At 44.8% G+C, this 24,396-nt stretch overlaps 3 protein-coding genes across 10 annotated transcripts in view; 2 read left to right on the forward strand and 1 right to left on the reverse strand.

Annotated features, from left to right (window-relative positions):
• The window catches only part of UBE2E1 (ubiquitin conjugating enzyme E2 E1), a 45,415-nt gene extending 44,405 nt beyond the window's left edge, over positions 1 to 1,010 (forward strand). For all 6 annotated transcript variants that reach the window (XM_054646996.2, XM_077176692.1, XM_054646833.2 and 3 more), the window contains one exon: positions 239 to 1,010. In XM_054646996.2, coding sequence (XP_054502971.1) covers positions 239 to 336 — 98 coding nt within the window. In that variant the 3' untranslated portion in view covers positions 337 to 1,010. The remainder of the gene's footprint in view (positions 1 to 238) is intronic.
• Positions 1 to 17,915, reverse strand: NKIRAS1 (NFKB inhibitor interacting Ras like 1). Of its 2 annotated transcripts, XM_054647428.2 has the most exons (5): positions 17,773 to 17,915; positions 16,665 to 16,758; positions 15,803 to 15,927; positions 7,947 to 8,188; positions 1 to 5,128 (listed from the first exon to the last, which is right to left on the reverse strand). In XM_054647428.2, the coding sequence occupies exons 3-5, from the start codon at positions 15,894 to 15,896 to the stop codon at positions 4,889 to 4,891; spliced, it is 576 nt and encodes a 191-aa protein (XP_054503403.1). In that variant the 5' UTR covers positions 15,897 to 15,927; positions 16,665 to 16,758; positions 17,773 to 17,915; the 3' UTR covers positions 1 to 4,888. The 2 variants fall into 2 exon arrangements, with proteins under 2 accessions (XP_054503403.1, XP_054503487.1); XM_054647512.2 differs by lacking the exons at positions 16,665 to 16,758; positions 17,773 to 17,915 and having other exon boundaries at positions 15,803 to 16,084.
• Positions 17,871 to 23,540, forward strand: RPL15 (ribosomal protein L15). 2 transcript variants are annotated; one of them, XM_054647108.2, is made up of 4 exons: positions 17,871 to 18,018; positions 19,485 to 19,669; positions 21,013 to 21,149; positions 23,184 to 23,540. In XM_054647108.2, the coding sequence occupies exons 2-4, from the start codon at positions 19,498 to 19,500 to the stop codon at positions 23,487 to 23,489; spliced, it is 615 nt and encodes a 204-aa protein (XP_054503083.1). In that variant the 5' UTR covers positions 17,871 to 18,018; positions 19,485 to 19,497; the 3' UTR covers positions 23,490 to 23,540. The 2 variants fall into 2 exon arrangements, with proteins under 2 accessions (XP_054503083.1, XP_077032845.1); XM_077176730.1 differs by having other exon boundaries at positions 17,875 to 18,018; positions 19,488 to 19,669.
• Positions 23,541 to 24,396: the final 856 nt, after the last annotated feature.

Raw genomic sequence — 24,396 nt, forward strand, 5'->3', positions numbered from 1 at the left:
TTGTTGTGCCTTAAACTTCTTAAAACTTTATTGGCATTTCACACTATTAAATTACAGATTAGTACATCACCATAAATACACAAAATCAGAGAAGATACAGATCATCAATTCAGTATGCTTAGGTTGTTACAATGTACCTTACCTGTGTGTTTGCCTTGTATGAAATTTACACTTCAGCTTTATTTAAAAGCTTTTATTGAGTAACTTGTCTGAAATAAGCGGTGTGTTTCCTTTTCAGCTGACCCCCTGGTTGGAAGCATTGCCACTCAGTATATGACTAACAGAGCAGAGCATGACAGAATGGCCAGACAATGGACCAAAAGATACGCTACATAAATTGGATTTTCGTCAAACTCTTACATTATTTGTCTGTGATGGAAAGAGCTGCTTATGATTTTGAAGGGGTGGGGGGTGGGAGGGTGCTGGTAAAGAGTAGGGTATTTCTATAACAGATTTTATTCAGTCTTTTATTTCCTAAGATTTTGTTGTTGTAACTTAAGGTATCTTGCTACAGTAGACAGCTAGGATTTGGAATAGCATACTTTAAGACTGTAATTAGTTCAGCAATATTAGCTCACATATAGTACCGAGAAGAATGTAAACTTCCTAGACTTCTTTGGTTTTCAGTTTGCTTGCAATATGTAAAAGATTAAAACAGCTTAATTTTGTACAGGTACATAGGTTGACATTTATGTAAAAGTCCTTTCAAGACTCTACACACTGTTTTTGCTTTTTTGTTTGTTTGGGTTTGAGGGATTTATTTTGTTCTGGGTTGAGTTTCCTTTTTTCCTTTTTTTCTTTTTTTTTTTTTTTTGTAAAAAGATGTTGGGATTGTTTTTCCCTATGGGGGGCACATTGGTATTTAACAAATCCTTTTTAAAGACTGTCATCTCATGATCTGTGATATGGAGAGGTGGATATATGGCTTCATATATGAAATGAGAAGTAGTTAATGTATTATTTTATAAGCCAATCTATCTTTGTGAAAAGAATAAAGGGTTTAATCAGGACTTATGGTAACCTGTAGTGAAATACCTTAAGCTGTTTAACTGTAAGGTGTGGAATAGGAGTCACTCAGTGGATTGGTTGTATGTTGTGGGCTACTTAAGTCTGCATTTGTTACTGTGCTAATAAAAAGATGTTTAAAAAAAAAAAAGAAGAAGAAAAGATTTCTGCTTAGTCCCTTGCTTTGTCATTTTGCTAGAATGGTGTCTCTGTAAGCTTTGTAGGATTTATGCTGTGGTTAAGGACAAGGGAGATCTGCAGGTGAGTGCACTGACTGCTGCTATTTTAGGAAGACAGTTCTAGACAACCATACAGTGAATGACAGCATTAGACCTTTACAACTGTTCACTAAGTGTTCTGCAGGGACCTGGCCTTGAGAAGGGAACTTGCCACAGAGTCCACAATAGTTACTTTTCAGCTTAAGTTTTCACAGTGTTGCCTCTGCAGGACTGGCATGTTGTTTGAAAGTACAACCAGAAAAGTGTAAGCTATCTGGAAGGGAAAGAGGCGGGAAGTAAAAAAAAGAATGTCTTGATGCTTTTCTGGTGGAGTGGTCTATTCACACCTGGAAGAGAAGGAATCGTGTCCTGGTAAGGTAGCAGACAACACCATAAAGGAGTATCTGTACATCCTTTAACTACCTATAAAGATTATCTCCTAGAGACATGGTGTTTGCACTGAGGTGTGTAGCAACAGGGCAGTTAATTGTGGAGATGGCATTTCTGACCACTCCCTTAAGGTAAGGGCCGGAAGCACAGATTCATTTTTCATGGCGAGCGCTTCACCTCGTGACATTCTTGTGAGTGCTGGGTGGTCATCTGCGCTCTCAGATTTGGTTTGGTGCTTTAAAATAAATCTGTATGTATTTCATTTACATACTTCTCTTGCTGTCTAGACACAGAGCAAATCTAACTTGCTCCAATGTAATCTTTTAATCAGAGGTGTCCTTTCTTTTGCTGGGTGGGTAGTAGCACTGTCCCCTCATCAGCTGAACTGCCATCATTTGACACAGTGCATGATTGATGTGTGAGCTCCCTCAGCTGTTTGGTACATAGCTACACCACACTGGGAGCATCTCTGGTAATCTTTCCTTCTCCTCTACTGAGTAAAGAGGTAAATGGCTTAATCTCAGTAGTTTTTTGCCAGCTTCTTTCTTTGTGCCACCAGGACACATCAAATTAACTGTTGTAACTGGTGGGGGCGAGTGATTTGTACAGTGTTTATTCAGCAGGGTAAAGGCTTTAAAGGAACAGAGAAAGATGGTTTTGTTTACTAATTTGTTTTTCTTCTTTATTATAAGTTTTCTCCATTATCTTGTGAAGGGACTCTGGTTTTGCAGAAGTTAAGTGATCCCAGTGACCTACAACAGGGTTTGAGTCAGTGGAACAGGAAGAACAAAATAAAGGTCCTGGCCATTAGGTACTACATTATACTCTGTACTTTGCTTGTTCACCCTGTGTAAAACTACTACAGCAAGTTTCATTTTTACTCAGTACCAGCCACTGTGTGCATATCATTTGCAGAGGAGACACTAGATTTTCCATCACTTCTCAGTAAAACACTATGATATTTAGAAAAACATCAGAGTAAGTTTATGAAAGAAAATAGTGGGTGGTGATTTTCTTTTTTTATCTGAATGCCTCGAATGATTTAAACTCTACATTTAGCCAAATCAAAGAAAATGTGTTTGCCTTTATGTAGCGTATTTGGTAAAATGGCCCTAGTCATTTAGAAGATACTGTTTCTCTTGCCTGTCTTAAAACACTGTCAAGTCCTGGGAGTCCAGGGGAGCAAGTAAGCAAGCTGCACTTGCACTGCACAGCTCCGGCAGCCTACAGGTGACATCAGTCTTGGCAGAAGAATTGGCACCGAGTCTGCAGCATGCAGAGCTGCACAGGAACCAGTCATCCCCATTCTTTCCATCTCCAGGCATTTTAAGTTCATTCTGACTTGTCAACCTGCACTCCCTTGGCTCAAGGGTCAGCTTTAGTGATGTGCTGTTAGGAGACATCTTCACTTATTTTGATTGATCCAAGGTTGATTCTAGTCCCTTCCAGAAGGGTTCTGCAGAGCTGAAGAAGAGGAACATGACCCATTCCTTGGTAAGAGGTTGCAGCCAGGAGGTGAACCACTGCTGCTCTGAAGTCACCTCCACTTCCCAAGCATGCAGGTAGATACAGAGTCTTCTGGGTAGGGAGAAGCCTGGAGCACACGTGTGTTCAGTAGGAAATGAGTGAGGAGGGAGTGTCATCCATAGGGACAATGACTCTTACTGGCCAGGTGCGGGTAGGTCGTGCTATCGTGCTTACTCAGCTGCAGTGTGGAAACAATTGTATGTTCCTAGCAGGGCATTACAAGAGCTTGCTCATTCATAATTGCTCTCTTATCTTACTCCTTGGCCACAGCAATTCAAACTACATTGAGCAAAGCACATAAACAGTTTCGTCTACCTTCATTATAATGGTAGGGATTCCTGTTTAATTTTTAGTGAAGTGTACTGCTGCTCTGACATTAATAATGTTGACAGACCTTAGTAATGCTGACAGGCTTTATTAATCAGTATTCAGGAAGAGCAATACTATGAGCTTAATTGTGATCATTAAGCACATTATTTAGCAGTTATGATATGACAGTGCAAATAATGCTTGTGGTTTTGCTGATTCACAGTGAAATTCTCAGTATTTGTTCAAAAGAGGATTAATTTAATGGAAAATGCAGAAACTGGGTACTTCTCTCTCTCTCCCTGCTCTTGCTTTCAAACATAAAGAAAAGCTAGCATTGAGTCAAACACAGCACATGCAGTTGTGCTCCTGCAGCCAGACCATGTGCAGCACATGGAAACCGGGGCCATTTGTATGGGCATTGCTGGGTGTTTGCCCAGGGATGTCCCCAAAAATTCAGGCAGCCTCCTACCCTCCTTAGCCCCACCTGCAGAGCCATACAGAGCTTTGTGCCAGCTGCTGCCTGGCCTAGGGAGGGTGGATTGCTGCAGCTTGCCTGAGCAGCCAGGTGAACGTGCCCTAAGCAGAGCCCAGCAATACCTCCTGCATACAAATCAATCCGTATAATTCTCAGTAAAATGACCACCTGTGGGAATGTGGGACACCTCTGGGATTTGTAGTGGACATACTGGAACAAACCCACAGCTGTGTTGTCCTTAGGTTGTTGTTCAATCAATGAGCTCTGAGAGCTGTTCTGGTTTCTACAAATGAATTCCTGACCTGAAAGCACTGCTTACTAGACTTCATTGACAAGGTTCATGTTGGGGTAATTCCCATAAGATGTGGGGGTGGTTTTTTATGATTTTGCTGGGTTTTTTTTTCTTCCAGACACTAGCAAAACATCAGTGGCTAAATCTGGTAATTGTTCCTCCTGCTCCATATCCTTCTCCTACAGCAAGAAACTGATCTCAGCCTCGCAGCATCAAAAAGCCCTGTGGCCCTGTTTAAGGTCAAGGTAAAAGAACTGTTGCCATTTCAAATATATCACCTTTCCAAATGGAATGCTTTATTGCAGTTAATACTTTTTGTGACTACAGGCTATAGATCTGCAGAGGGATTACATACTGGTAAGCTTGTTGATTTGTCCCTCAACATGGCTGTATCCAGGCATAGTAAAAGCCCCTGCTAGAGGTATCCATCTATCCCTTCCTCCTCCATAACCCTGGCTGCAAAATAACTGCTCTCCTAAAGTGCTTTTTGAGGCTTTTACCACCAGCAGCTTTTCCAAGCCAAGTCTATGAGAAGGAAGGATACCTCTTAGCTATAAGCTTGCTGATTTTATTGCTGAATGATATTATTGCTTTAAGTGAAACTGCAAGGAGCAAATGGCACAAAAAGGACTTAGACTGTGACCTGGCAGCAGGAGACAATGCTAAGCTAGTCTAGTTTTCACAGTTATTCCCTTTGCTCTTTCTTCCAGGCAAGGGAAATGTTGACTTGTTCTGGGACTGGGACAGTTTGCTAGCTAAGAAGGTGAAGGGTTCAAGCAGTGTTTTCCGGTCTGTCACAGTCACTTCCCACAGTCTCACTTTCTCAGCCCTTGCCCATTGCTGTGCTGCTTCTGTTTCCACTTGCCTTTGGTCCAGGAGGTCAGTTTTGTTCCCCAAGACAATAACTGCAACCTACAAACCAAACAAGAGGGTGAGCTTTATACCAAAACCATCCACCAGTCACCATCTTTTTAAACAGTGGGCAAGTACCAATACAGTTCAGTCTTGTTCTGTAACTTAGCACTGGCACAAGGTACGTTGCATGTAGATTAGAATACCAGGGTCTGGGATTTGAATTAGCCTCATCTGCTTATGGATTGGAAGCTTGTTTTAATCATAGAATATGCAGGACTTCCCCTTTTTGCCACCCCACTCCCTGCCCCCAGTGATTGCTTGAAGGGAAACAATAGCCAAGAGATCCAAAGTTAAACAGCCCCATTCTCCACTTACTTGGCAATTGAGCTGCCCTGGACAAATGATAAGAGCATGACATCCGAGTAGGTCACAGCAGCAGATGCTTGAGGGATGAAAAAATGCACAGCAGCAGAGAAAGCCTGGATCCCACAGCAGTGGATTTTGCCGAGTTTGTTTCTTGCCCAAGCCCCATCCCACAATATAAATAAAGCCAACCGTGCCAGCAGCCCGGGCAGGCTGGGCTATGGGCCCCTCTCCCAGCTCAGCCCTGCTGGCTGCCCAGCCCCAGGGCTGAAGGGGACAGTCTGCTGAGAGGGGTAGATAAGCACCAGCAGTGTCCTCTGGGGAGTAGTTTCAAGAGCAGCAGAGCTCTATCAACTCAGATCTGCTGTTGTAAAGATCCATCAAGTGACTTGTGTCACTATCACCCAGACAGTCCAGCGTGGCTGAGCTCGGTAGGTACATGAAGCCTTCCCAGTGCTTCAGCACTAGGAAGTGCCAAAGGCAGTGCTGGCCATGTGAAGATACTGCTCCTCCTTATTTTAAGTTAACTGTTCTCTAAAAATGTTTTACCAGCACCAGCTCTTAGGGGGAAACCATGCCTACATTTTTAGTTCAAGGTCCTTAGTCAAACTCTGTTTTCATCTCCATACTAGTGGTTTGACAAAGATCAAGTGATAAAGTCCTCTCTTGATGATGATTTGTGGGGTTTGCTGTGGCCACACTTGCTTGCTCTTTCCTGTTCAGGCTAACTTCAGAATGCCTTCTGCTTCTTTCCAGCTAGAGATGTTTGTCCCGTTCCTGTGAGGTCTGAGACTTCCTTTCTTTTCTACAGCAGTCCAGGGTGTGTGGAAAAATGCTGCTTAGGGTTTTTTTTCCCCTTCTGTGAAGGCTTTGAAAGAAGCTATAATCTTCATGTGTATTTACTGCATGCTCCAGCTGAATTTTAGCTATGGCAAAGCTCTGTCAGTGTAACAGAACAAAACCTCTATTTAGTATAAAATTTGGCCAGGCTTTAAGGTGCGTGCTGGAGAGCCCCCACAGCCAGCAGAGGCAAGGAACCAGCCATCAGTGCTTTCTGTCATCTGCCACACAACAGGGGACTGTGCCACTCAACGAGTTGAAGTTCTGCCAGCTCAGAAGCACCATGTGTGGAGATACATCCCCAATTCAGTAAAGAATTCATTTCAGCAGAGCCCAGACTTTAAGTCACAGAATCATTAATCTGCTGATTAACAGTTTACCTTAAGGTGGGACTCCTGATCTCACCTTGTACACCTTAAAGCCTGTCTTTTATGGAAATCATAGGAATGAAAACTATTTTATGCATCTGACTGTGGCCACCACTTTTTTAACCATGTTATCCTCAGTCAGAATCACAGTTTTAAGCTCTCCAAAAGGACAAGCAAATTGGCTTTTTTCTAAAATACCTGCATGCACTGAGAGAGAAGAGTTCTGACAGGTAACACAGATGAGCAGGACGCAGATCCTGTTGGGACTGTGACTCCTTCTCTGCATTACAACATGCTGTATAGTACCAAATCAGGGCCATCACAAAACACAGTGCCTGGGAAAAATTTCCTGCTTGTCCACCTTTCTTTGCCCTGCAGGGGAGTTATGCTTGACTCCTGCATCCCTGATATACGTGACAGTCTGCAGCTCACACCAGCCCTACCACCTAACATGCCTCTTCTGTGTCTGCACATTCATCTGCCATCAAACCTGAGCCTGCCTTCCTCTACCACCCTGTGTGCTGTCAGTACAAAACAAGTTACATTTTTGCAAAGTCTCTCCCTACCATTATCCAATTAATTCTTCATGCTTTTTTTTTTTCTTTTAAACAGCATAAAACAGGCATTTGGAAAGCTGTAGGCTAAAGACATTTAACAGGGAAAACTACTCCACAATATAGATACTGTAGGAAAAGCTGTAATGCTAATGCCACATGCAAGTTATATTTGTTTAGCTAAGCTGGAACGCTGTCAGCTGAAAACACTAGCTGCTTTCTAAGGGAAAATAGAGCAGTCATTTCACACAATTGAATTGATTCAATATGGTTGTTAAAATACATTAAAGCTGCTTTGCCAATTGACTAATGTCTGGGAGACCCATTGTCAATTACACTAGTTTGTAAGCCATCAAGTACATGAATACAAAACAAACAAAGATAATGCCCTTCGTTACATTATTCTATGCACTTGACTTCCCCTGTACAATATCTAGAAAAACATGAGCTGCACTGCTGTAGACCATATGTTTTATTAGTCATAAGTGTCCTGGCTGGTGCATTCAGCTGACTGAATTTTAGCTGTAGTAGAGGAAATAAGGAGGGAAAAAAAAAAGCATTCTTTTGAACGACCTGCATGACATGTGAATTAAGCTTCCCTGGCATGTGAAGGCCTCCTTTTTGCTGGGTTGCCCAAGGCTGTGGGTACCTTCATTTTCCTTTGTACACAACGTTTACAGAAACAAAAGCTGGGCTTTGCGACCTTAACTTCCTATCACTGCTACAGCGTTTAGCCAAGCATGCATTTACCTCCTTTTTGTCCCTGAAGACATCGATCTCCTTTTTGAGCAGTTCGACTCTCTGGAACGCCTCGAGGCTGGTCACGGCGTACACCAGGACGAAGCCGTCAGCCACGGAGAAATAGTGTTTGGGCAATTCCACGCCCTCCTGCAGACCCCTGGTGTCATAAAGCCGCAACTGTTCCTTCACGCCTCGGTCTGTCTCCACCGATGCCAAATACACATCTTCAATTGTGGCACCCTCTTCTAAGCCTGTTTGAAAACAAGCAGGAATGTTCCACTGCTCTTAAGTACAGCCTCACTATAAGAATTCTTTGCAGTGCAGCAGAATTTTGCCCCACAGTAGTTTTTAGTGTGTGTTTTACAGAGTGACTTGACCAGGCCTTGACCTTGCCTGGCATCTCCAGGCTGAATTCATAGATTACTGCCCCAGCTATTTCCAATAGTTTTACATTAATATGTAAGCACATGATTATGCCTGTAAAATTAATCTATGCAACATGCACATTCAGAATAGGATAAGATATATACTCTCCTCCCAAGTTTTCCAAACTCCAACCATCCAGTTGCACCAGTTCTGTGCCAAACATGCTGCAAAACAAGCCTGCCCAAACATACCCTTTTGGAACAACAGCCAGGGAACACCAGATAGTCAAGTACTAACATCTTAAGCCTACTTCTTTGCCTCATAATGAGCTGGATCATACTGCAGAAGCAGGAGCCAAAGGGATAATTCTGGAAATGAATGTGTATTAGTGGTATAACTAACCCATACGTGAAATTAAGCCAGAAAGGGAAGGGGATGTTTGCAGACAAACAAAGTTCCATACTATATTCACTCAAATACACAGTGAGCTTTTTCCATCCCCATTTAAATTTAGGGATTTAAAATTACTCAGATTGGAACAAGTTCATTTACTGCAAGGCAAGAGCATGCACAGGGTAACAAGCTTTCATATATGTATCGCCTGTTCCACCCTGACTCTCTGCATACTGGCCCTCCTTCCCTCCTCCTCTCCACACAGTAAATGTGAGGTAATTCAAGGCAGCTTGCTTTGAACTAATTAAAATTATTTTTTCCTAAACCAAACCTGAAAACACATCAATCACCTTAGCTTTGTGTTCCTCCTGGATGCAGGTGCATAAGGTTACAGGTTGAAACAATCTATGTATAGTGTAGCTGGGCCACTTTCAGAGTTGGTTTTAAGTATTCATATAAGCCCTCTGCAGCCCACGTTTTTGCCTCCACTGCACTCCTATATACAATTGTTTGCTGCTGCAGGACTACAATAATGAGTCCTGCTTTATTCTCTTTGTCTGTCAAAAAGGGACCATTTTTAGTGTATTGTTTAAGAAAACACAAGGGATTATCTGGCCTATGAAAATAAGGATTTTGCTATATTCAATGACACTATTCAAAACACTTCACACTGACAAACAAGCTAAAGCATTCCACCCACGCTGACGGTTTCCCGTGATGTATGCAGCATTCCAGTGCAGGAAAGTGGCACAAGCTGTTCTTTTTGCCCCTCTCTGTGCAGTCTTCATAGATCAAACTCTTACTAGGTTTCCAAAGATTTAATTTGTCTCGCCTCCAAATATAGCCACGTTAATATGTGGGAGCAAAACTTTGAAGGACAAAGCAAAGGTTAATGAAAAGAGGAAGCACAAATGCATCCTGTGTGATTGTAGAATGTGTCAAAGAGTCGCTTTTAATGATTGAGGTAGTAACAAAGCCCTTTCTGGATATAGCACTGTTGTTTAGACACAGCACTATATTCTTGCTCTGCCTTGCTGCATTGTACAGACAGGTCAAGGAAATATCTAGCATCAGTAAACATGGCTTTGGCAAGAAGGAAGGAACCATAAGTACCTAAGTTTTCTTTTTCAAAAGCAACAAATAATATTGTACAGTTTTTCATCCTCTAAATGCTACATTGTAATCCAACAGCCTCTAATATATCCTTGTTATCCTGTGACAATCTCTTCCTAATGGCATTAAAAGCAGCAGTGAAAAGTGTGTATTTTAACATCCTATTTAAAAACGAAGAGGAAAATTTAAGACCTGGGACTTAACTCAGCAGAATAGAGCAACAAATTTTGATGTGAAATAGGGGGGGGCACTTAGGAGGGAGTTGAAATTTATGCACCAGTATCAGATTCCAGAAGGTGAAATTTCACCTACATGCACTGGGGGAGGGAGTATATACAAGTAGTTTCCTAAGTAAACATAGACAATTTTTAGAAATACCTGTGCCACCTTATTCTAGGCCCTGCTCCTAAAGCCCAGACCATGTACCAGCTGTATCTTGCTGACAATGTCATTTACATTTCTTGTTAGTAGCATCCCATTCAAACACTTCCTAGGTCTCCATTCAAAAATGGGTCAGGCAAGTTGTTGTAAGAGAAGCAACACTAATCAGTGTCCTAGAAAGATGCTGGCACCATCCCATCCTCCCTGCCACAAAGATCCTGATTCTCCTTCCCTTCACTGGCATCCCTGGGCATCCTTCCACCACCTCCACCTGGGTGGGCAAGGGCAGCTTGTGCTGGGAAGTTACTGTCCTGCAGACTGCTGCCAGCTTGACTAGTTTTTCCATGGAGCAGAGCACTGCAGTGGGCTAGCTTTCAGGTTCAGAAGCTGGAGGGGTGAAGGGGAACTAACAAGATAGTGCACAATGTCACACTTCCTTTGAAAACTGAAGATATAAAAAACTTGAAGAGGGAAAGGAGGAATAGACAGAAGTGATGCTACTCTCTAGCACCTACTTAGCCAGTGCAAATCTTAGGAGAGGCAGAAAGGTCTTTGTTTTTTACCAACTGCTGCCACAGAGGAACTGCAACGGAAAGCCTCAGTCATAAACTGGGTGTTGTTCCAAACCCTTGTGGCTTCCCAATGAGGAAAAGAAAAGGCTCAATGTACTAATGAATACTGCACACTTAGGCCAGGCACAGCAGATAAACTGCAAATACCTAAGTAAATCGAAATTTCAAGAGGGATGGAAATTCAAAAGTTCCCAGTTGGATCTTGAACATTAATGCAGTACAAATTTTGTGTCTTCTTGAGTACTTTTGAAGATTTTCTCTGTAATACCTTTTTTCCTTTTTCCAGAGGAATTCCAAAGAGCTCCTAAAACCTGCTATTCCTTATGTTTGTTAACTGCAGAATAACAGGCTTTTCTTATTAAGATCTCAAAAGATCTAAATAAGTGTATCAGAGGGTCCCTGACTTGGGAAAGAGGTGGATAAACCTCAGAAGGAGCTGATCTGTTTAGCTGCTAGGGAAGTACTGGTCCCACCAACAAATAGCCAGGTTTTGACTCTCAGTTATATATATTCAGTTCCATTTTCGTTATTTCTAAAATACAAAGCTGACTGCAACTCTATCACCAGGTAGTTTTAATTTAAGAAGTGAAGATGTAAAAAGGCATCTCTGCCCATGGCAAGGGGTTGGAAGGAGATGATCTTTAAGATCCCTTCCAACACAAACCAGTCTATGATTCTATGAATGCATAATTAGGTTAATTAGCCTCCACATCCAAAGTGTGTAAGCCAAAACCCCAAATCCCTCCAGCTGGAACAAGTAAGGCAATTTCTCTCATTATGGCTTCCACCACAGTAATATATGGCGTTTTCATTCCTAGCTAGTAAGAAGATCTGAAGTAACTGCTTATGAATAATGTGACCATACCAGCTATTTACACAGCCAGAAGGCAGAGATAAGTTTTCTACAAGGGAAAGTTCTCATCTCCTCCTGTTGAGCTGATAAGTTTTAGTATAGGCTGAGAGGCCAGAAATATTTTAAAGGCAGAAGAAAGACTCCCTTCTGCACCATCACTGAACAGGAACACTGTTTAAGGAAAAATATCCATCTTCTTTACAGACATGTCCTGTGCCAAAGCTAAGCCAGCAAGTCTCCTGCTAGCCTGGTCAAGAGAGGTCAGGCCAAGCAGTGCCAGGTACCACAGGTACTTAGTGGGACAATCTCCTGCTGCCAGTCAAGGACCCTGTTCATGACTGAGGAGACAAGACTGGCCCCTCTTTCTTCAGGACAGCAAGGTGAAGGATTTGGATGAACACAACACTTAAGTCACAAAAAGAAAGATCATCCCAGGTATTAGGCAATCACAGAATCATCAAATACTTAAGGCTGAAAAAGATTTCTAAGATCAAACTGTGAGTCAAACTGTTCAATCAGCACTGCCAAGCCCATCACTCAATCATGTCCTCAAGTGCCATATCTGGTTTTTGAACACTTCCAGGAATGGTGATTCCACCACTTCCCTGGGCAGCCTGCTCCAATGCCTGAACTCCCTTTCAGTGAAGACATTTTTCCTAATATCCAATCTAAACCTGCCCTGGCACAACTTGAGGCCATTTCCTCTTGTCCTGTTCTTTGTTACTTGGGAGAAGAGACCAACCCCCACCTGGCTACACCCTTCTGTCAGGTAGCTACAGAGAGCAAAAGGTCCCCCTTTGGAGCCTCCTTTTCTCTCCCAGCTCCCTTAGCTGCTCCTCATCACAGTAGTGCACCAGAGCCTTCCCTTCATCAGCGTAATTTTCCTTCTCTGGACCTACTCCAGCCCCACAATGTCTTTCTCATAGAGAGGAGCCCAAAACTGAACACAGGATTCAAGGGGCTGCCTCATCAGTGCTGAGCACAGGGGGATGATCACTGCCCTGGCCCTGCTGGTCACACCATTTCTGATACAGGCCAGGATGCCATGGGCCTTCTTGGCCACCTGGGCACACTGCTGTACCTGTGTATGTACCACATTCACATGTACAATCCTTAGCAGCTATTTGCCCTGACCTATGGTGATATAGTCCCTACATGACTCAATGCTAAATCTGCACCCACTTAAAACATTTCCTTTGGTTTTTTTTTTCTAATTCCTTGTATTAGTTTGGTGAGAATGTCTGCCTTACAATAGCTACATTATTTTACATGGCTCTAAGAGTGCCTCTCATCTATTTGTCCTCTCCTTTCCCATCTTGGGACACAAGGTAAATTCCCTTGCAGTTTAAAGGCTAGCACAAAATCCAATTTTGTGCTTGTTGCTCACAAGCTACAGGGAACAGATAGTCCTTTTTTTGGGTTATTTCTCCTTCCTGACTACTTTTTCCTATTTGACCTCAAACAATCTTGGTGCCTTTGCAAGAGTGCTAGCTGCTGACCATGTAAGTAACAGTGGCACTTAGGGACTTCATCCATGGCCAGGTAGACCTGAAGGTGGTTGTTTTTCTAGGAGAAGAAACAATGCAACTGGGTTTACAGCACCACCACCAAGCACACAGCCAGGAGCACGGGCTCAAAGCCAAGGGCTTTACATAGCAGTGTGAAACCTCCAAGGACTCTAATCACTTCCCTGACACCAGCTGTGCCACCACTCCTTTTTGCAGGAAAGTCAACAGGAGGCACGTGAGCACTGACAGACTCGTGGCTGATTTACAGCCAGGAGGAGACCCTCGTGACAGTGGCTGTGACATCTTGGAGAATAGCAGCAGACCTTGTGCTCTGAGCCTCCAACCAAGCTCTAGCGTGCCTCTTGTCACTGAGAGGGGGATGTGCCTGCCATGAGAACGGAAAGACTCCCCCTGTTGGCTCGGCCATCCTCCCCGCGGCTCCTGGGCCCTTGGAGCGGCCGCAGAGCTGCTCCTGACGTCAGTCAGGAAGCACAGGTTTTGAAACAGCTTGTGTCCCTGTTGCCATGCCTGGTGAGCTGCCTTGCTGGTTGGCTCTGAACAGACAGGCTTTCAGCAAACACACTAGTCCCTTCTTGCCTCCAGCCAAAAAGGCCAGCAGCCAAGATGTACATATCAGCTTTCTGGAGCTCACAAGCTTTAGGAAATGTGGTTCAGGATCCTGTAATCATGTTTCAGGTGTGGAAGGGCCACCCCTGCAATGGTAGCACCATTGTGCAGTTTAAAGCAGCTCAGCTAAGGAGCAGTCAAAGACTCACCATTCCTCAAACTGTCCTTGTGTAGTGGGATGCTCACAATGGCATCCTGCCCATGCAATTCAGCAGTTAAATCAATACAGAGTGGACAAGTAGCTGAAGATCTTCTGGGAACCATTTCCACCAGCCCATACTCCAGGCAACCCCTGCCACAACTGCCTATGTGCTGAGAAAGAGGTAGGGAGGATGGTGACCACTCAGCAGGACTGCCAAAAGCACCAGTTTATTAGTCCATCCCCTCAAGTGTGCCTGATGGCCTGTGTGAGGGATACCAAAATTGCTGGGCCATGGCCACTCATCTCCTGGGGGTGCAGCAGCTCTGTAATGACCCTTTCCATATCTTCATATTGTCTCTGCTACTTGCCCTCTTTGTCTGAATGTCTTAGGAATATGATTTGACCAAAATCACAGAAAACAGGAAACTTTCTTCCTTCTCCCCTTGCACTCCCCATCTGCTATCAGCTGTTCCTTCCCTTACCAGTAACTCGAAAAACTGAGAGCAGAGCTGCAGGCAAGGAAAAATTATCTTTTTAAGTGCAGGGGGGCCGGGGGAGAGGTCTGCATTGCTCCATGGCCAAGCTGGAGCAGGGCATTTGGGAGTGACAGAGGGACACCCACAGCTAACCCCAGGCACGAGGCCTCCCTCTGGTTATGTCAGCCAGTGTCCATGACGTTGTATAATCATGTTCATGGCTGGCTCCATAAATAGCTCCTCTGATCAGCAACACCCGAATATCCTTCCTGCCGGGGTTGCTAATAGCAGGCAGGAATTAATGCAAGGCAATACGATTTAAGTAACGTGGCCTTGCTCACGCTGCTCGGGTGTCTCTGACAGTCTCCCAGCCCGGCACAGAGGAGAGGCAGGTTGGCAGCAAAGGGAAAAGCCTTCAGCCTGCAAAGCTTCGCAGCCTTCACGTTGAAAGCTACACGGGGCTACGTGCCTAGCGCTCAGTAGGATGCTGGAAACAGATGTTGCTGCAACATTAGAGGAAATCCTCCTTTTAAACACGGGTATTAGCACACAGTTCTGTATCACGCTTTGCCAGCAGATTCCTCCCATCCACACATTTTAAAGGTGCAGTGCTGCAAAGCACCATGCTAGAAATCCTTGTGTTTATCCAACAACTTATCCCCAACGTCTAATTTACCGGCTCAAGAAAAAAATGCAAAGTGACTAAACATCTTCTGTCAAAGCCCTGCTGCCACCCCTTGTTTCTAGGTGAGGCAGGAATAATTTGTCAGCCTGATGATCATTGCCCTTCCTTTCAAAGCCAAATGTGGAAACAGAGGGAAACGTGCAGGCTCTGCCTTTGTTCCCTTTCTTTTGTGCACAGCAAATATCAGGCATCCTCTCTTCCTCTGTCAAGTCTGTTTTCCCCATGGGGGTTTCTTAGAGAGCAGAGACACTTGGCCTTCAAAACTCAGCACAGAACGTGGAACCTAAAGCTGAGCTCTTTTTCTTTCCACAGCTTTGATTAAATGTTAGCTAAAACCAAGGAAAATAAAGCTTTAAGAAGATGAAACAAAAGTCTAAACAGCATCTACACTTATCATGTGACAGCTATTTATTTTTCAGGCGTCTACGGCATCTTTCAGGGAACGAGATATTTCTTTTGTAAATACGCAGCAGGCACATCACCTACTTTCAGTGTTTGTTTCTTTTTAAACATTCTTGTGTTTTATTACTGGGAACATCATGGAACGGGTTCTTCTCCACGACTCTTAAAAATCCATAAGCAAGGGACTGTGAATTTTAACAACAGCCCAGAGATGCCAGAAAACCACATAAATTTCCTCCTTCACCTCAGCGCAGTTCGCAGTCCTCCATTATTGGTGTTTTGGGGCCCACACTGACCAAGATGCTAGAAAAGGAAACCACCTCCCCCCAAAAGTAAAAATGTCTCACCGACAGTGTGCTTTCCATAGAGAAGCTGCTCCAAAATCGCAGTCTTTCCCACTGAGGCCATTCCACAAACCACCACCTTGTAGCCCTTTCCCATGCTTCCTGAGGGCCGGTTCCACAGCGGAGCCCTGTGCAGACACGGGAGGCTGTGAGCCCGGCACAGCCCCGGGATTGGGATGGGGATGGGCACGGGGATGGGGACAGGGACGGGGATGGGCACGGGCGGGAGCCGAGCCCACGGAAGGCGCAAGGCAAAGCGCGAAGCAGCGGGGGCACAGCTCCCTCCCAGCGCCTGCCAGCGACTGATATTTTTAGGACTAGAGTTTCCTCCCACACCATTTTTTTCACGTTTTAGGCTGCTGCCAGTGGTGCTGATGCTTGCCTGCAGCCTCGAACACTTGTCCTGTCAGGTTTGGGGAGACTGGGAGCACTGGAGCATGCACACCCCCGGGGCAGGGGCTGTGTTTGTTGGTGTGTGTGTGTGCACGGCGTTATCGGGCTTCCTGGGTTTGCAGTGGGATTGATGGTATCTCATGGTACCAGGATGGCTTCTGGAAATGCAAGAAAATGATGGTCCTTCCCTTTTATTCTGCTCACAGAAAGTTTCTAGCAAAATCCATAAAAATGGATTAGGAGCTGGAGCTACAAAACAGGAGCGTTAAAGGCAGAAGCACAGGAAAGCAAAGGCAGAAAGCAGGTGTTCTTGGTCTGCTTTAAAGCAGTTTGATGGCCTGGGGGTTGGTTCTAGCAGGAGGCATCCAGCAGCTTGGGGCACTTCCCTCTGCCAGTGAGCCATGGCAGGGCAGCAGGCCCTGACTCAGTTTGCTGATTGGAGCCATTGCCCACAGAGAGAGCTGAAGAGTACCTTTTCTGGACCAGGAGGGGCTGGCGTTGTCCTGCTTCGATTCCAGTTTAACCAGGTAATGCTTCAGAAGCCAGGGTGCTCTGAAAAGGATACACTGAAAAACAGAAAGGTCATCCTGCAGCTGCAGGTAGGGAGGCAGAAAGGACTTGCAGGCTGGGAAAGCCTAACTCATAGAATGATAGAATGGCTTGGGTCAGAAGGCAGCTTCAAGATCCTCTCCTTCCAGCCCCCTGCCATGGGTAGGATGCCACCAATCAGACCAGGTCACTCAACCCCCCATCCAGCCTGTGCCATGCCACATGCAGGAGGGAGGGGAGCAGGGACAGGAGCAGATCAGTGCGTAAAGCCAGGGCCTGCAGAACCAGGGACCCCATGGTGCCCTCTCCCTACCGTCCGCTGAAAAAGTTTTAGGATTGGTTTTAGGGCTTTTTTTTTCCCCTTAGCATTTATTATTTAGAATAGAATAGAATCATTAGGTTGGAAGAGACCTTTTAGATCATCCAGTCCAAACATCAGCCCAGAACTACCACCGTAACCACTAAACCACATCATCCAGCACCAGATTTAGATGCCTTTTAAACCCCTCCAGGGATGGTGACTGCACAACGTCCCTGGGTAACCTATTCTTATGCCTGTCCTAACAGTGAAAATTTTTCTTCTAATTCCTAATCTGAGTTCCCCCTGTCTCAGCTGAAGGCCTCTGGTCCTCTCACTGCAGTCACAGTAGAGGACACCAGCCCCCACCTCACTACATTCTCCTTTCAGGGAGTTGTAGAGAGGGATGAGGTTCCCCTCGAGCCTCCTCTTCTCGAAACTAAACAAACCCAGCTCCTTCAGCCGTTCCTCATAATCTTACGATTTTTAAAATAATTTTTATTTTAGAGAGATTTTTTTTAAGGCTTCTTTTCAGGGTTTTAAGCAAAGTCCCATCCCAATCCCGGACCGGGGGCTCTTATAGGGGCTGGGGAGCGGGGGTCTCTCGGGGGATGCCGCATCTCTCCAAGCCCCTGCCCCAGGTGCAGCCCCCGTGCCCCACTGCCTTGGTCCCGGAGCGCGCCCCCGGCCCCCGAGCGCGCCCCCGGGGCCGCCCCCCGCCGCGAGCGCGCACCTGGACAGACAGCCGTCCCGGCCGGCCCACGGACCCGCGCGGGCCCGCCCCCGCCGCCCATTGGCGGACGCGGGGGGCCGGGCCGGGCCGGGCCGGGCCGGGCGGGCCGGGCGGGGAGGGACGCGCGGCCCGCACGCCGCAGGACTACATTACCCATGAGGCAGCGCTGCCGCCGCCGGAAGTGTGTTGTGGCCCGAGGGTGTGTGGGAAATAGGGCCTTTCCTTTCCGTCGCTGGGCGCCATCAGGTGAGGGCCGGTCCGCGCGCGGCCTTTCCCTCAATCCGCGCCCATCCCAGGATCCGGGTGGGCATCCGCCCGTCCCGCCGCCGCTCCCGCCCGGCTCCGGCTGGGATGGGGCTGCTCCTGCGGCGCGGAGCCCCTGGGAGGCTGGTGGAGGAGGGCCCGCGGACTGCGCCTCGGTGGGGCGGGGAGGGGAGCGGGGCAGCCCGGCTGGCCCTGGCGCGCCACAGCGGGTGCGGGTCGATGACAGACGGCGCGCCCTGGTTTGCTCCGCGTTTGCGGTTTGATCGTGGGGATTTTTGTGCCATTAGGCCGTGAAAGGGTGGGGTGGCTGGGGATGGGAATGGATGAACTCTAGCTGGGCAGGTTCAAACAAGAGGGGTATCCAAAATCGCACCCGAACTGTTTGTGGCGTGGTTCTTCGTGTAAATAAAGTGAGCTGCGTGTATCTGATGGTGAGTTGGGCTGGGGGCTTGATGGAGATCAGGTACACGTGCTGATTGCTGCAGATGTGTAAGGCCTCAGAGGTTTTTAGGAAAACAGCAGTAAACATGATGACAAAATACAGTAATATGTGATTTTTGAAACGCCTTCAGCTGTTAAGACATATTAATTTAAGACATATTTACATTATGTTCATGTTATTAAGACATATGCAGTTCAGAAGAGGGAGTTTGTAATAATCACTGTTTTCTAAAGACAAAAATTGACCTGTAAGAACTTTGTGTTGGGCCCTTGCTGTGCTGAAGACATTACAAACTACCCCCAGTGGTGCTCAGCAGAAACGATTTTTAAAAACAATTAGAAAAAAACTCCACAGGGCATCTGTGGAGCATAACACAAATGTCAGCAGCAGTAGGACAATGAGCTATGACACTTCTTTTTTAGTATGACACGGTCAGTATGCCTCATTTTACTTAAAACCCAGTTTCGGCAAATGTGGAGGAAGGCCTTGTCTCTCCTGGGATGTGGGAGACCCCGTGTGAATAGCTCTAAGGAAGCAAAAGTCCCAATCCAATTAATTCCTTAAGCAACTGTTAAACTTCCACTTACTAAGAAAACTTTAAACTTTCACTTAGAAGTAAAAATTTTACTATAACATCAGAGTTAACACTAACTCCTCACAATCCTGTAATTCTTGATAGATTTGTGTCTAAAACTCCAGCCAGGTGTTTATTGTTGGATTCAGTAGTATCAGACGTAGCGCAGCTGAAAATTTCTCAGTTGAGGAGTTTACACTTCAGAATAAATAAAAGAGGAGGAAAATTGCTGGGAATGGTGACTGCAGGGTGTCATGTTGAAGGCTGCCAGGTGTGATCCACGTTCCCAGATGTGTCAGTGGTACAAAGAAGCATGAGAGCTCCTTGTCTTCCAGTGCTGCTCCATGTGCAATTTGGTGTGCCGCCCCTGTCGGAAGATGTTCAGATTGGGAATTGTTCTTGCTGCAGTGTTTCACTGAGCTCTCTATCCAGCAGGTAGACAGACATGGGTGCCTACAAGTACATCCAGGAGCTGTGGAGGAAGAAGCAGTCGGACGTGATGCGGTTCCTGCTGCGCGTGCGCTGCTGGCAGTACCGCCAGCTGTCAGCCCTGCACCGCGCCCCGCGCCCCACGCGCCCGGACAAGGCCCGCAGGCTGGGCTACAAGGCCAAGCAAGGTAATGGCACGGACAGGTCAGGTCCCTGTGCCTCACCGTGGAGGGACATGGCTTCCTGCAGTGACAGCAGAGTATCAAAGTCTGAAACTGAAGTATCCCCCAATAAACGGAAGTGTCCTGCATGAAATTAACAGAATATCGCAAATGTCCTCAGCTGGTAACAGTGCCCACAGCCTAAAACCTAACTTCACTTAATTTCACATCTGTGCCTTCTGGTGAAGCTCAAGTGAGCTTTGGTCTCAGTTTTTGTTCTTGTGCAGTGTTAGTGCCACACAATTGAGCAGGGGTTTTAGTATCCTAGGTTTGGGGGATGTCCTTACTCTGCCCAAGTTTTGTCATCTGTTATTTCGACTTTTTTTAGGTGACTAAACTGTGACCTTCTAGTACCTTGAAAAGAGCTACCAAGAGATCTGGATAGAGACACAAGAGCATGTAGTGACAGGACAATGGAAATGGTTTCAAACTGAAAGAGCAGGTTTAGATTAGATACTAGGAAGAAACACTTTACTGTGAGGGTGATGAGGCACTGGAACAGATCTCCCAGAGGAGTTGTGAATACCCCATCCTGGCAGTGTCCAAGGCCAGGGTGGATGGAGCTCTGAGTAAGCTAGTCTGGTGGAAGGTGTCCCTGTTCATGGCAGGGGGCTTGGAACTGGATCTTTAAGGTTCCTTCCAACCCAAGTCATATTATGACTGTATTACAGCTGCATGCACTTGAGAAAGATGATGAAGTTTGTACTGTCATTGAAAAACAGTTACTGATCAGGAAAAGAAATGGGATTAGTGACTATACATGTGGAACTTGTGGTAATCCATTTAAAAACCCAATATATTTATTCACAAAGGAAATAAAAAGCTAGGAGTTGACACTTCTGTCACTGTCTAGTTTTGTCATTTCTCAGTGACAAGATTTCAGCAGGGTTTGTGGATGGCTTGTGCCTCAGTGCTTTTTGAATGCTGCCATTGAATTGTGCAGTTTGGGTAGTGGCTTTGCTGGTTGGTGGGGGTTTTTTTTGTTTGGTTTTTTTTTTGTAGGGTTTTTTTAATGATTATATTACAGTTTAGCTGTAGCTGATCTTAGTTGGTTTGGGACTGGATAGTGGAAAGGTGCCATAAGCTCTGGTTTGGAGGCAAAACCAGTTGCATCAGGAAATCACTTTCCTTACTCACTTGTAATGAAAATAACAAAAACATCTTGCACTATCCACCCCAAGTTGTAAATTTTGGTAAAAATTGGTAAAATGACTTTGTGTTGCAGCATTTCATGTAAATTTTGGGGGATTGGAAATGCAGTACAATTGCTGCTAGAATTGTTGTAGTTCCTAAGTCACTGTTTGTTTCAGGTTACGTTATTTACCGTGTCCGTGTTCGCCGTGGTGGCCGCAAACGCCCAGTCCCCAAAGGTGCAACCTATGGTAAACCCGTGCATCATGGTGTTAACCAGCTCAAGTTTGCCAGGAGTCTTCAGTCTGTAGCAGAGGTGACTATTTTTGTTATTGCTCACAAATTTGGGTTGGAAAGTTTTAATATTCGGAGACAAAAAATACAAAACCAAACCAGCTGTTTTGTTAGTTAGTTGTTAGTAAGATTTTGAATAATGATGGCAGGAAAGCAGCAGTCTTTAAAAACTCTATTGAGACAATAAAAAAACTATTCAGACTTTTATTCAGACTTTTAAAATGGGGTCTATGGAAACCACTTGAGTGGTTTAGTGAAGTTCATACTTCTCAAGTATGCCACAATATTTGTTATGAAAAACATGTAACTAGTCCAAGCCACAGTAAAATAAAGAACTAGGCATGAGAAATACGAACTTGCATGTGCTAAGGTGTGGATCACCAGCTGTAGGTGATGTCCTTTCACAAAGTAAACGTGAGTTCCTGTCTTAAAGCCTGTAGCACCTGTTTGTGTAGTGGTTCTGCACAGCACCCTTAGATGTATTGCAGGAGCTGAAGGCAGTGTGCCAGAGACCTTCAGCTTTATAAAAAACTGGTACCTCACAAGCACACAGCTTGGTGGTTAACTTATTTTTAGGTGAGATCTTGTTACTGAAATACTCAAAATGTAAACTTTGATTTGATGAGATCTTGTAAGCTTCATTGCTATCACAGTTGTAGTCTGGAAGAGGTGGAGTTCTCACCTTTACAAAAAAACCCTCTTTCAGTGGGTTAGAGTTAATACCAGGCTGCATTCTCAAACTAGACATTGTGGAAGAAGGATAAGTGTCATTGCCTTTCCATCTTGAAGCAGAAGATTTTTCTGTTCTCAGGACTTCAAAAATATTGCTGAGTGACTTCTGCAAGTTGAATATGGTGGGATTTTTTTTTCAGGGAAAAAATATAAATGATAAATAAATATAAATGGGACATGCTTATTTAAAAGAAACACAGGTGATGAGTTTGAATTAAAAATGCTATTCTGTTTTCAGTGCTTATGGCATTCTCTTCATATGTGTTATTCCCAGATACCTGATGGCTAATCACATGCTCACTTAGGACAGCTATGGAAGAGGTTATTTGCCCTCAGTTTTAGCTTCAAATTTTCTGAATCTGACACAGTCTTTCTGGAAGATTTACATTTTTCAGATTACAGAAATGCAGAGCCTCAGTTGGAGCTCCCCTCCCCAAATAGAAGTTGGCCAAGGATGATTGGTGTTCTAATATTTCATACAGGTGTTGCTCTCACACTAGAATAAAAGGACTTTTAAAAATGTTATTCCATGTGCAGAAAATAGTCTACCTGTTTAGGAAAGCCTGAAACAATAGGCTAGGATCACATTGGGGAAGAAGATGAATGGGGTCCATTGATTCATGCTTCCCTATAATGATGATAAAGTCCTACAATTAAACACACTTAGTGTGTTTTAAATAAGGAGTATTCTTGACAGGAGAAGCAGATTGAGTTGCATAATTGCGTTTTTCTGCTTTGTTTTGTTTTCTGAACTAAGATTGTGTCTTCCTAACCACAAGTGAGGATAGGAATAGCACACACTAATATGCCAGCAGCAGTGGTACAAAGATTTGTTGCATCAGCTATTCTTTCACTCCTACCAGTACAGGCTTACACTCTGCAGAAATTTCTTTCTCCCCTGTAGCTTTGGATGTGGAAATTAATCACTTTCATAACTTCCCATTAAAGATTGTTCCATCACCCCAAGTGCAGCCATGCTTTTCATATTTATGTTGAAGTTATTCTTAATATTGTGTTTTTACTGACTGGGTGCTTCTGTGTACAAGGAGTTCTTCCTTTTGTATACCAAGCACCTTCCTGCTCATGGTCTTTAAAACCTGTTTCATGCAGGAATCCAGACAGCCTTTTTTTTTTTGTAACACAGCGTTCTTTTCAGCTGTTACTTTTCCTTGCACCTTTGCATCTGGAAGGGGATGAGTTTTTATAGGAAAAGAGGTTGTCCTGGGGAAAATTAAAATTTAATGTTTGAGTTAGTAATCTGTATGCATGAAGAGTGCCCTGCGTTCATGGTTTCACAGCCCGTTGCATTTATTTTTTCCTCTAGGAACGTGCCGGCCGTCACTGTGGGGCTCTGAGAGTCTTGAACTCGTATTGGGTGGGCGAAGATTCCACTTACAAGTTCTTTGAAGTGATCCTGATCGATCCCTTCCATAAGACCATCCGGAGGAACCCCGATACCCAATGGATCACCAAGCCCGTCCACAAGCACAGAGAGATGCGCGGGCTGACGTCGGCCGGGCGCAAGAGCCGCGGCCTCGGCAAGGGCCACAAATTCCACCACACCATCGGTGGCTCGCGCCGCGCCGCCTGGAGGAGGCGCAACACCCTGCAGCTGCACCGCTACCGCTAATCCTTGTAAACGCGGCCATCCAATAAAGATCGTGCAGGTTGTTCAATTCAACAGTGCTTCTGCTGCTTCTTGGGTTGTGTGGATAAGCGTAGAATGCTCCAGGAGTTTGGGTGTTGCCATATTTTGACAGGCTTTTGAAAATGTAATTTGATACTTGTGGAGATTGTAGGCCCCGACTATAGAGTTCTGTGATGGGTTTCACTTTGGATAACATGGAAGGATGTGTGCAGTGTGTATTGAAAGCCCAAGGGCTGGTCCATGTTCTTTTTTCTCTTAGTCTGAGTTTATTTAGTCACTGTTTGTAGGTTGGGGTCTCTGTTTGTCCTGTGCTTAGACTGAAAGCCAGCTTTGATCTTGTGCAATGAGATGTAAACTGAAAGTGCTCATTTATTTTTTATGGGTAATTAAATACTAATGGCTATTTTATTTTTCAATTTCTGTTTTTTTGTACTTCTTCAGTATCAAACCAGCTCTTGGGCCTCTCAGCTACAAACATTGTCTAAATGAGCTAAACACAGAATAGAAAGGTAAAGCTTGCTCTGTTCATTGCAGTGCACAATATTAAAAATGTGAGCACGTTGCAAAGAATGATAAGATTTTAGGCTGAATAGTAAAATACTGACTGTAGAGTAGGTATTTTGTTTGTCAAGATTGAGGGGGAACAGTTTCTTAAACCTTCCTTTTGATACCAGAACAGAAAACATATATCTGTGTTAAAGAGCTGCATTCTGATTTACTCTGCCTGGTTAGGTGGTAGAAATAAACACGTTTGGGTAACAGTTACAGATGAATGTATTTAGACTACTTCTTGTGAAATCACAGTGTGACCTTTTCAGCATGAAGTCAGTTTGCACATAAAGGCTTGGAGATTAAATGTAGATCCTGGTAAATTAGGTGGATGGCTGTC

This window comes from Agelaius phoeniceus, chromosome 1 (assembly GCF_051311805.1).
Source record: "Agelaius phoeniceus isolate bAgePho1 chromosome 1, bAgePho1.hap1, whole genome shotgun sequence".
NCBI lineage: Eukaryota > Metazoa > Chordata > Aves > Passeriformes > Icteridae > Agelaius > Agelaius phoeniceus.